The following is an 11,379-nucleotide window of genomic DNA, read 5'->3' as shown; positions in this document are numbered from 1 at the left end:
TAAATAAATAACATGTTTGGGTTTCAGAGGGTCCGGAGCTATGGCATTATTCGTCCTTCCTAATTATATATATTTCCCCACAACACACACATCATATCGAAAGTCCTGCAAGTACTGGCTTGACGCACAATACACTAAAACATTTGTAACAACAAAAACCAAATCCGTGGAGGATTTCGAACTGACTATACTTATATGACAGTAGTTAAATTGTTCCGAATGTATACTCTGTCTGAAGTTCAGAAAATGATGTTCTGCTAACGGTGTACCATCAAGCGGGCTTGTGGTTTAGTGGTATAATACCCCCTTAGCATGGGGGTGGTCCGGGGTTCGATTCCCCGCGAGTCCAGCTTTCTTTTTTACTTGGATGGAATTTCGTAGTTAAGGAAAAAAAAACCTGCTAAAATATATATAGGCAAGGACGCAAGGAGGGGAAAGAGAAAGAAACAGGCGGTGGTTTCGATGCACTTATATTAAACATACTCCGGACATAATCAAGTAGGCACCTACATACAGTACATAGAGACTATCAGTTAAGTTTTATGAAAGAGTCTCACGAAGAAGATTCTAGGGATTATTCCTAATGGCTAAAACTCTTTCTTTCATTGAAAGGTCCACCTAGGAAAGATGTGTAACATAGACTTTTTTTTCTTTTGGCCTCGTCACGGTCAATAAAACAAAATCTGAAAAGGTATACAATGAAGCTCATATGATATTTGAGGCCTGACATCCATATACATACAGAACCTGAAATCGGATAAAATCATCAATCGTAGCAGGATATCATCATGATCCCTTTCATCCAATGCATCATACCTGATGAGACATCGCACCGAATCCAGACGTCAAGAACAACAGGGGTATTTTGTAAAACAATAAAACGATCAAAATCATGAGAACTCCACCGGAGGCAATCCCCTCTCCTGTACAGCGCTATTTACACTTTCCCGCACGGTCTGAAGAGCATTATCCCACGTCTCAGACTGGGAACTCGGGTCTCGCACCTCGGGGGCAGGTGTCGCCTCGGATTCCTTGTTCCCATCTTTGTTGCTCCCATCAAGGATCAACCATTCCAGCCAATTGGTCACCGAGACGGCTTTCTCAATATCCCTTTCTTCGAGCACGACTCGCTTCAGGTACTTCGCCAGAGCGGTCACATCATCGCTGAATGGGCCATCGGCGGCAAAGGAAGAATACCAAGTACTCAGCGCTTCCCGCAGTTCTGGCAAGGTGGAAAGCTTGCTTGATGTAAAAGTCGGTCTCTCCGGAAGCGGCGGGAGACGAAGGCGTTTTTGTGCCGGAGGAGCTGCAGCAGCAGGCTTCGGCTGGAGGGGCTTTCGAACGGATGGCACGTAGAGTCCAGAACGCTGCTGCATACGCGCACGTTTGTGCTCCTCGAGAACTTCACGGCGAATATCTTCTGGCAAGGCTTCCAGGAAGTCGGGTGCTATATCTCCAACCTGTTCGTCTGCCGGAGACGCTTGCTGTGCGGACGTCTCGTTGGCCGGACCAGCCGAAGACCTTGGCCGTGTGAGGATGAAGCTTGATTGGGTGAGAGTTGCATTGCCAGAGGGTTTGGTGCCGGATAGTTTGGGAGGTCTACCACGACGCTTTTTCGTTGGTGTTGTAGGTTTCCTAAGTCTGGAGGACCCAGACGATTGAGGGCGTGATGAAGGAACAGAGGGATGGGGTGGGGGCGCCCTTGACGGCTGATCGTAGTAGGCCAAAACCTCATCGCGCACATCCTCTGGGAGAGCATCGAGGATCTCGGGATCTAACTGTGACTGGGGTGGGAGCTCTGCAGTATGCAGCCGTGACTGAGGGCGGGGGCATGGAGAAGGAGATACGGAACGAGAGATTGTTTCTTGGTTTTTGGGCTTCGGGACAAACTTCGAACGAATATCGCCTGGAAGTTCTGCAAGAACTTCGGGATCCGGCTGGGTCGGCATGATGAACTGAGTCCCCGTTAAGTTCAAAGGCTTCTGGGTGCTATCACTCAATGATGGCCCAAGCCCAAGAGCACCAGAGGGAGGAACGCCTGATTCATCGGGTTTCCGAGGACTCTCGAGCTCATCGGGATCGACATTTTGTTCGATTTTCCTGCGGACTGGGGACGCTTTGAAGTTAAGCTGTCGTTGACTGCTTTCGGGCCGCTCTCCGTTTCCAGACTTGACGGGCTCAAGCTTGGTCATCTGGACGCCCAAGCCTCTGAGGTCGCCTGGAGAGATGCCGAAACTTCTTAGGATAGAAATTGCTTCTTTCCCGATGATGTCCTTTGCGTTGGTAGCAACCCCAAAAATGACACTTCTGTTGAAGACATCACACTTTCCATGCCCCAGATGTTTTACGGGTTCCAAGGGAGCGTCTGCAGATCTCCGCAGGACTCGCATCGTGAGCTGCCTGCCTTTGACCAGATTTTCCACCAGTCGCCGGTGTAGCTCGTCACACAAATTTTGTACAAACTCCTCTGCCTGAGTTTGATTGACGAACCGAATTCCCCAGTTAATCTCAGCAGAGACCGATTTTCTTATTACTTGAGTGCCGACTTCCGTTCGATCGATGCCCCGCGCGTAGTCCCACAGTTTTTGACCAGTTTTTGGCCCAAGACTGGAAACCAGCTTTTCTTTGGAAAGCTCCCGGATATCCTTCACGAATTTTACGCCAAGTTCCTCCAGCTTTGCACCCAGACTATGTGCCACACCGGGAAGATCCTGGACGGTCAAGTTTCCGATGAAGTCCAAGACGGCCTCCGGCTTCAGTTGAAACTGCCCAGCCGGCTTTGCCTTTCTCAAGGCAACCTTGGCTAGAAGAATATTACCACCAATACCAACGGACACCTCACATCCTGTCTTCTCTCTTATAGAATCTCGAAGATTCTTAGCCACCTCGTCTGCCTTAGCTTGTTCACGATATATAGACCCTTCGGAAATGCCCCTCCCGTCCGTGCCTCCCGCTTCGAGACATTGAGTCGTGATATCGACGAGAGCCTCGTCAATACTAACACTCTGGACAACGCCATCAATGGCAAGGATAGAGCTGTAGAACTTCCGGCTCGCCTCCTCATACGCCGGGAAGTCATACGGCAACACCTTGAGCTCGGGACACAACTGCAGAGCACCCTTCATCCACATCCCGTTTTTGATGCCGTAGGCACGCGCTGGATAGTTGCAGCTGGCAATTTCCGAGCCAGTTCCGGTGCCGTGAGCTATTGCAACTGGCTTGTCTGCAAGCTCGGGGTGCTTTCTTATCGAGACTGCGGCGAAGAAACTATCGAAGTCAACATGCATAATGTACCTTCTTGCACCAGGAACGCGCTTTTTCAGACCGCTCTGGGCCTGCAATTTCTCTTGGGCCGCTGCTTGAAGCTGCGCCTTTAGGTCGGCTTTCCAGGTTGACAGATGATGGAGACGAGACTCCCTGTAATACTGCTGAACGAATTCTGGATTGACAACGCTAGAATTCCTCATTCGAGGGTCGGAGAGTAATTTTGCATTATACTCTTCGGGGGTCATCTCCGGTTTGGCAGGGATGGGATCGCGAACGAGGGGTAATGGCATTTGTGCTGGAACCTCTTCTGGAGCAGGGCTTGTGTCAGAAGCATCACCGTCTGCAGCTTCAGCAATCGTAGAGTCATCTTTCGCAGCCTCCCAATTTTTAATTTCAGCAGCTGATTTATTGTCGGCCTCCGCAAAAGACCCCATGCTTGGAAACTCGCCATAATCAGATCCTGTTCCATTACTCGACGCTGGATCGGAAGGCGGAGCTGTCCTAGGAGTCGAGGGAGAATCAATAGAAGAAACGGATCCTTCATTTTCCTTATTCGAATCCTTGAGCTGAGAAGTGTACCAACTGGCTATGCTTTGGTCTCTGTAGCCTTCCTGCTGACGGTTCGTTTGAGTGATAATGCGTCCGTTATCGAACTTGAGTATCTTCTGCAAGTGACCTTCGTCCACCACCCTGAAAGCATCCCAAGGGAGGAGACGGCCAGCTTTAACGCTCTCCACCACCCAAGCGGGCTTCACAATACGATACTTGCGAAACTCCTCCCGCTTCTTCGGTGTCAAGGAACTGGCGATAATGTGCGTAGCAACGGTCTTGCTATCGAGATATTGGAGAAAACCACCGCCATGGCTAACAATGAGGTGATGAAGGTCGTTCAAAGAAGGCTGGGTATAGCCGTTGACGTGTGCCACGACGCCGCGGAAGATGGGGGGATTGTTCTTTGACGAAGCGCGTATTTCCGCATCCAGGTTCTGGAGCTTTATCTTCTTGCGGCGTATGTAATCGCCAAAGCCCCCGAAGGTCGAGGCCTCATACTCTTCACCTTCCTCGTTATCGAAGGTATCTAGTGCCAAGTTAGGAACGCAGCTACCTCTCGAACAGCAGCCCTACTTACGATTCTCGATGCGCTTCCGCACGGCCCTGGATTTGGTATCGAGAGGGGAGCCCATGGCGGGCACGCAACAGGCTCATATCTGCAGAGACCTGCAGACAATCAGTGGTAGCAGGTAGCGATATAACCATGAATCAGACGCGGTGGCGGAAGACGCGCCGACGGGCGGAACGGGATCACCTGATGGCGCGGCGGGCACAGGCGGTGAGAGCTGGCAGAACAGCGGGCCCGATCTGGCGGTCTCTCGGGCGGCGCGCTGGTTGGCTGGCCATCCAAGGGCAGCAAAAAAAGTTCGCGGCGCCAGGGAAGCTCCCGCCGTCCTCTCCACCCTCTTGTTGACAAATTTTTTCCCCCTTCCCTTCTTGCTTGCCTTTATACCGGACAGTCGACTGGTCATTCGCTTGTCTGCATTGATTCCCTTCTTTCTGTCTTATATTCCCATTCGCTGCCCTTTTCCCGCTGGGAAAGAAGCTGTTATTCACCGCTTCGTCGAATCCATCGTTATATCCTCAAAATGTCTGGTGTACAACCTGTGGCTGTGTACGCCTTAAAGGTCCCGCCAGGGGACATCCTGATCCCTGCGGTACCCAAGGCCGCTGCGATGGTGAGTTCAAGCTTGGGTCTTATTCATAATATCGCTTTGTCTACTGTTTATCTCCATTTTTTGCCCAAGCTAACTGAAGGCGCCATGCGATAGTTCCGCGTGAGCATGGCTGCTATCGACCCGAGCGTAGAGCCTGAATATGAAGATGCCGACTCTAGCAAGCCTGCGCGCGCGACCCTCAAGATCGTGCGTCCTCCTCCTGGCATGGATATCGACGATGACGACGACGACGAGGACTACGAGGATGACGGAGAGAGCGACGAGGACTCCGATGACGAGGAGGTCAACGGCGGGCCTAGCGACAAGGAAAAGGCCAAGAAGCTGAAGGAGGCTGCTGCCCTCAAGGAGATGGAGGATGCAATGGATGAGGACTCGGACAGCGGTGATGGCGATATCGATATCAAGAGTGCTATCTCCAAGCTCATCAAGGGCAAGGCCCCCGCTACTGGTGATGAGGATGACGAGGAGGGCTCGGACGAGGGTCTGGAGCTCGAGGAGATTGTGGTTTGCACTCTGGACCCGGAGAAGGTTTGTCTGAACACTCAGTATCAGCCAGAAGGACGCTACTGACACTTGGTACAGCAATACCAGCAACCGCTTGACATCACCGTCTCTGAAGACGAGCGTATCTTCTTCAAGGTCAGCGGTACCCACACCATCTACCTTACGGGTAACTATGTCATCCCAACGGACGAGGGCCGTCGCTTCGACGATGACTCCGAGGACGAGGATGACGAGGATGACGAGTACGACCTGTCCCCTGATGAGGATGAGATCGAGCTCATCGACGACGGCGAGGAGAGTGACGAACTCGATGGGCTGGAGAACCCTAGGATCACGGAGATTACCTCTGACGATGAGGAGGAGGCTCCGAAACTCGTCCAGGCCAAGGGCAAAAACAAGCGTGCTGCTGAAGATTCCGACGAGGCGGGTCTTGACGACATGATGGCCAAGGACAAGTCCAAGGCCAACGCCAATGGCGAAACCCTCAGCAAGAAGCAGCAGAAGAAACTGAAGAAGAACAACGGCGAAGCCGCCCCTGTTGAACAGAAGAAGGAGGCCAAGGAGACCAAGGAATCTCCTGCCTCTACGTCCAAGTCTGACAAGAAGGTCCAGTTCGCGAAGAACCTCGAGCAGGGTCCGACTCCGTCTGGCGACAAGAAGCCCGCGGATAAGGAGAAGACCGCCGGCACTCTCGGTGTTAAGGAGGTTAAGGGCGTGAAGATCGATGACAAGAAGCTTGGAAAGGGTCCTGCTGCCAAGGAGGGCAACACTGTTTCCATGAGGTACATCGGAAAGCTTGAGGATGGCAAGGTCTTTGATGGTAAGCTGCCTATTTCTTCCCTATATATCCATTGACAGCAGCTGATCTTTTTCTCTCTAGCCAACAAGAAGGGAAAGCCTTTCACCTTCAAGCTCGGTAAGGGTGAGGTCATCAAGGGCTGGGACATTGGTATTGCTGGCATGGCTGCTGGTGGTGAGCGCCGCATCACCATCCCACCTCACCTCGCCTACGGAAAGAAGGCCCTGCCTGGCATTCCCGCCAACTCGAAGCTCATCTTCGACGTCAAGCTGCTTGAGATCAAATAAAGAGCTTCTCTCAGTTGATGCACATGACCTTCGATAATACAAGCTACATGGAACCGATTTCGCATGACGTCTCATAGGTGATACTTCCGTTCACCACCATGTTAAAATATTTCCTTTGTTTACCCCGTTTCTTTTCTCTTAGTCATATTTTCTCTTACGGGGTTCTGGGTTTCCAATTCCATCATTCCTGGGATATCCGACTTGTTCTTTCTGCACAAAATTTCGTTGCATTCGGCAGGAATGAGGATATCGCGCACGGAGTTAAAGTCCCTGTTTGTGTCTAAAAGTTATTCTTATCTTGTGCTTTTCCCTGTCTAGCTATATCGACTCATATCACTTGTCGGACTGCCATTACCTTAGCTAGCCAGTGGTATTGTGGTAACTAGGTCAACTGTCTCAAAATAGAAGTTACTTTCATACTGGGATTCTCTCTCCCTGCCATGACTTCTGCCTTCAGATGTCTGAGAATGATAAGCGTGTAAATGGCCGAGAAGAACTCTGTTTCACGCCTGTGAGGTTTGGACAGGTATGATATGATCTTCCAGAATCCATGGATCATATAGAATTAACACCAGATAAGGTTTCGGTTCTTTTTCTATTCCTATCCTCTTGCACAGTCTATCAGAAGTTACCTTTTCCTCGGTTTTGGAAACCCAGAGGGTAGTGACCGGAGACTTAGACGATCCGCGGTTGGAAGATGGATTTCGTCTACTGAAGCTAAAGGGAAATGCTTATGCTCACTTCAACCTCTGATCGATATTATCCGCGAGTATACTGCACATAGGGCAATTGAATGATCGGGCTATGTTTTACCATGTTGTTATTATACTTCAAGTTTATTCTGCATTCACTGATGTTTTTTTAGGATTCGAGGCCATGCAAATTACTTTTGTCTGGAGGACCTCTCTTCTACCTACTCAAACATGACTGGACTCTCTGCAGCATCTAAGAACACTTGTATCTTTCATTTCTCTGGAGAATTCACCACCCGACATTATCTCACTTTATCTATCCCACGGACCAATCTACGAGATCTTCGCGATGAGGTTGCGATGTCCTGGTTTGTTTCCGAATCCGACCTATGCGGTTGCTCCTTCCAGATGTGTCCAAGCATAGCTACGCTTCGGCTTCCAACTTCTTCCACGCTGTTTTTCCCTCTGACTTCTGTCATCCTCGCTGTCAGCGTGATTATTCTATCTTCTCATGATGGCTCCGGGCATCGTTCTGTTCGTTTAGTTGCACCACTTATCAAGTATACTTAATCGGGCCAACAGATCGTGTTAGAAGTGTCCGGAGTCCACATATACTTATCCCTCTACTGTCTCTCTTTACTCGAGGGTTCTTAACATAGGAGATGACGTCCAGCAGAAAGAGGAAGACGAGGACGTCGCGAAGTCTATTTAGCATATGGACGCCTAACAAAGTGGTGGTCGTCGATGGCGATCTTCAACCGGCACCAAGCAGCTCTTTGACGTCGGTTTCTGATATCGGTATGGGACAAAGCGTAGGCAAGGATGGTGGCATCAAAGGACGCTTTAGGAGGAGCAGCTCGAAGCTGTTGTACATGCTGGGACTTCGGAGTACCAATGGTTGGATCGTGCACTTCTAGTCCTTGTCTCTTTTGCTGCTTGCTGACTCTTACTATAGCGAGCAAGACAGTACATGAGCAGTCCGACCAGAACGGTACCCCAGACGTCGTTGACGGTGTGCAGGACTCAGCACCTTCGTCTCCCCCGGAAGAATGCCATGTCTGTCAGGATACCGTTCCCATTCCCGAAATCCCAAGTCATCTGGTTCTCTCCCCGGTCGACAAGACTCCGCAACGTCGGAGCTCGGATCGCCTGATTGAATCTCTGGGGACCTCTGCTCGCGAAAAGCATCTGAAGGAACAGCAAAGTCCGGAAACTTTCCTTCAATCACGCGACCTACTTCTTCCTAATAGCCACAAGCCCCAGTGTGGAGTTCGACGAAGTCAGTCTACTCCCGGCCTTCCATACCGGTTCTCGCGAAAGCTATCCACAACTTTTGGACATCCAACTGTTATCCACCGTACCAGTCTCCGATCTAGGCCAAGTATCCCCGCTCTTGAGGGTCCTCCATCTTTTAGCGCTCTGAGCAAGCAGGGCGATAACGCCCAGGACAGTTCAGATCCTTCAACCACTGCCAGCGGGAGCGTCTCACCTTCGCTCAGACAGTCTACGAACCCAACTTCTGAAGGAGCGTCTCTTTCACCTGAAAAGTCTAAACGTCGGTCTAAGAGCGCACTGGACAGGAGTAAAAGTTTGTCACTCTGGAACCGTGAACCAGATAAGAAGCTGCTTCCGATTGAAGAGTCGCCTATCGTTTCACCTTCTATAGTCACCGTTGAAGCTACAGCCACGGCGAAAATATTCTTCGAGACGCATTTCAATTCAATATTTTCTGGCGTAAACCCTCGCGCTCAGCGTCTGCGCGAACTTGAAGAGCGGCTTCATTCGCTACCAGTCTCTCCAGAGGAGCGAATCAAGGCCAGGAAGTCCTGGATGGCACAGGAGAGTGAATATCTTCGGCAGTCCCGGGTTCTCAAGACTCGTTCTAATTGCGTTCGCCACGGTGAGACCGTCTCAATTGCGGGATACGAAGTCATCAAAGTTCTAGGTAAAGGAAGCTTCGGCGTGGTGCGCCTGGTCAAGGAAAAGAAAGAGGATGACGATGTGCCGACAGTTGCTGCGAATGACGGAACCTCGTCTCCAAAAAATGTTCTAAAGCCGAACACCCTTGATGCACTTAGGTCGGCAGTCGACGGAACTCGGTCCGGTCGTAGAAGAGACTTGAGTAAGATGAAGAAGGAGGTATTCGCGATGAAAGTTATAAGAAAGTCCGACATGCTACGGAATAGCCAAGAGGGCCACCTGCGAGCTGAAAGAGACTTTCTTGTTGCATCTGAGAAGTCTCGCTGGATCGTGCCTTTAGTTGCAAGCTTCCAGGACACTCATAACCTGTATCTCGTGATGGACTATATGGTCGGCGGAGATTTCCTTGGCTTGCTCATCCGGAAGAATATTCTGTCAGAAGATGTAACAAGATGGTACGTTGCAGAGATGATTCTCTGCGTCGAGGAGGCCCATCGACTGCAATGGATACATCGTGATGTAAAACCTGATAACTTCCTCATCTCAGCTTCCGGTCATCTGAAAATTTCCGACTTTGGGCTGGCTTTCGATGGTCATTGGGCACATGATCAAGCATATTTCAACAATCATCGGCATTCTCTATTGAAGAAGTTGGGCATCACGATCGAAGGTGACGCGCAAGATCGGGAAGAGGCGAAGGCTACAGGGAACACACCACCCCCAACACCTCCTAGACAAGCTGACGATCGCGACGACGAGATCAAAGGCCCAGGGCCTTACGAGGGTCTCTTACAATGGCGCAACCGAAAAGAAAAGAGGAAGCTCGCAAAGAGTGTCGTCGGGACGAGCCAATATATGGCCCCTGAAGTCATAAGGGGAGAACTCTATGACGGCAGGTGTGACTGGTGGAGTATTGGGATCATATTATACGAGGTACTATATTTATTATTCCGAGACCATAATGGTCATTAACAGGGTGTAGTGTCTGTATGGATTCACTCCTTTCGCATGCGAAAATCGCCAGGATACGAAGCTGAAAATTCTGGTAGGTGCTGCTTGCTCTACATATCCTCCTCCATTTCACTGATATTTGAGTAGCAACATCCTCGAACACTGCATTTCCCCGCTGAAAAATCTTCAGATAAGCTCGTGTCAGCTGAAGCGATCGATCTCATTAGCCAGCTCCTTCAAGAGAAAGAGTACCGCCTATGCTCGAGGAAGTATATGATGAACGATTTCTTGCACTCAAAGCGGTCCCCGGGCGAACTCATTAATCGACCGGCAGATCGAACAAGTAGGAACTATAAAGGTTTCTACGTATACCCCGATGATGCAGGTGACATCAAAACACATCCATTCTTTAGGGGAATTAAATGGGAGGAAATCCATCTTCGAAAACCTCCTTTCGTCCCTAAAGTGAGGAATTGGGAAGATACGAGATACTTCGAAGACGAGGAGCCGATAAGTGATATTGATGATGGATCAAGCGCCAGCGATCCTCTTAACGCCCCACCTACTCCTGAACAAGACATCGACGTTGTTATGATGGACGCTGTGGAACCTAATCACGGAGCACAATCTCCTTTAAAGTTTCCGGCCCCAAATAAGACAACTAACAGTGGTAGTGGTCAGAAACTTGATGCTGCGATGAAGATGCCAACCAAAGCTTACAAAAAAAGGAAGGAAAAGAAGCGTCCTCGAGACAAGATCTTACGGGATGAGGCCGTGGGTAAGACGGTACTTGACATCCGAAAGAGGGGTGCGTTCTTGGGATACACATACCGTCGACCGAAAGGAGTAGCAACGGTGCTCGAAACCGAGAGAGGCAGACCTTTGCTGGCTCGGGCGGACCTAGCCGATATCTCTTGACCCGTTGACATGTCGTTTGCAACCGGGACAAGTTTCATCCGCGACTCGTCGGGGACTTGGACGAGGTGTCGATTTGTGCATATTCCACGGGGTGCTTCATGATTTTAACTGTTGTACGAAGCTTCGCTCACTATGCTTGTCTTTACGATACTGAACGATAGACTATTCTTAAAGAGCTTATGATTAATGACAAATGCATGGATCAGATATTATGCCAATGTCATTATTCCGGCTCACGTAAAGTAACTACATACATAAAAATTGTAACAAATCTATCCTGCACCTTGCTCCGGGCCCATACTGTTCGGTGG

The 11,379-nt window shown here is 50.1% G+C and overlaps 3 protein-coding genes and 1 non-coding gene across 4 annotated transcripts; 3 read left to right on the top strand and 1 right to left on the bottom strand.

Annotated features, from left to right (window-relative positions):
* Positions 1 to 277: 277 nt before the first annotated feature.
* VTN00DRAFT_t73 lies at positions 278 to 349 on the top strand. The gene has a single exon. It is a non-coding gene; the product is annotated as a tRNA-Ala (tRNA).
* Positions 350 to 890: 541 nt separating this feature from the next.
* VTN00DRAFT_4737 (uncharacterized protein) lies at positions 891 to 4,451 on the bottom strand (the record flags this gene model as incomplete). The annotated part of the gene is made up of 2 exons (XM_069431192.1): positions 891 to 4,345; positions 4,397 to 4,451. 2 exons carry the CDS (start codon positions 4,449 to 4,451, stop codon positions 891 to 893), a joined length of 3,510 nt encoding a protein of 1,169 aa, XP_069290252.1.
* Positions 4,452 to 4,907: 456 nt separating this feature from the next.
* VTN00DRAFT_4736 (uncharacterized protein) lies at positions 4,908 to 6,587 on the top strand (the record flags this gene model as incomplete). The annotated part of the gene is made up of 4 exons (XM_069431191.1): positions 4,908 to 4,997; positions 5,091 to 5,525; positions 5,580 to 6,321; positions 6,382 to 6,587. 4 exons carry the CDS (start codon positions 4,908 to 4,910, stop codon positions 6,585 to 6,587), a joined length of 1,473 nt encoding a protein of 490 aa, XP_069290251.1.
* Positions 6,588 to 7,941: 1,354 nt separating this feature from the next.
* Positions 7,942 to 11,068, top strand: VTN00DRAFT_4735 (uncharacterized protein; the record flags this gene model as incomplete). The annotated part of the gene is made up of 4 exons (XM_069431190.1): positions 7,942 to 8,176; positions 8,235 to 10,132; positions 10,182 to 10,244; positions 10,298 to 11,068. The coding sequence occupies 4 exons, from the start codon at positions 7,942 to 7,944 to the stop codon at positions 11,066 to 11,068; spliced, it is 2,967 nt and encodes a 988-aa protein (XP_069290250.1).
* Positions 11,069 to 11,379: the final 311 nt, after the last annotated feature.

Source organism: Thermoascus crustaceus, assembly GCF_041956765.1.
Source record: "Thermoascus crustaceus strain CBS 181.67 unplaced genomic scaffold VTN00scaffold_2, whole genome shotgun sequence".
Lineage (NCBI taxonomy): Eukaryota > Fungi > Ascomycota > Eurotiomycetes > Eurotiales > Thermoascaceae > Thermoascus > Thermoascus crustaceus.
This window is presented reverse-complemented; position numbering and strand designations above follow the sequence as displayed.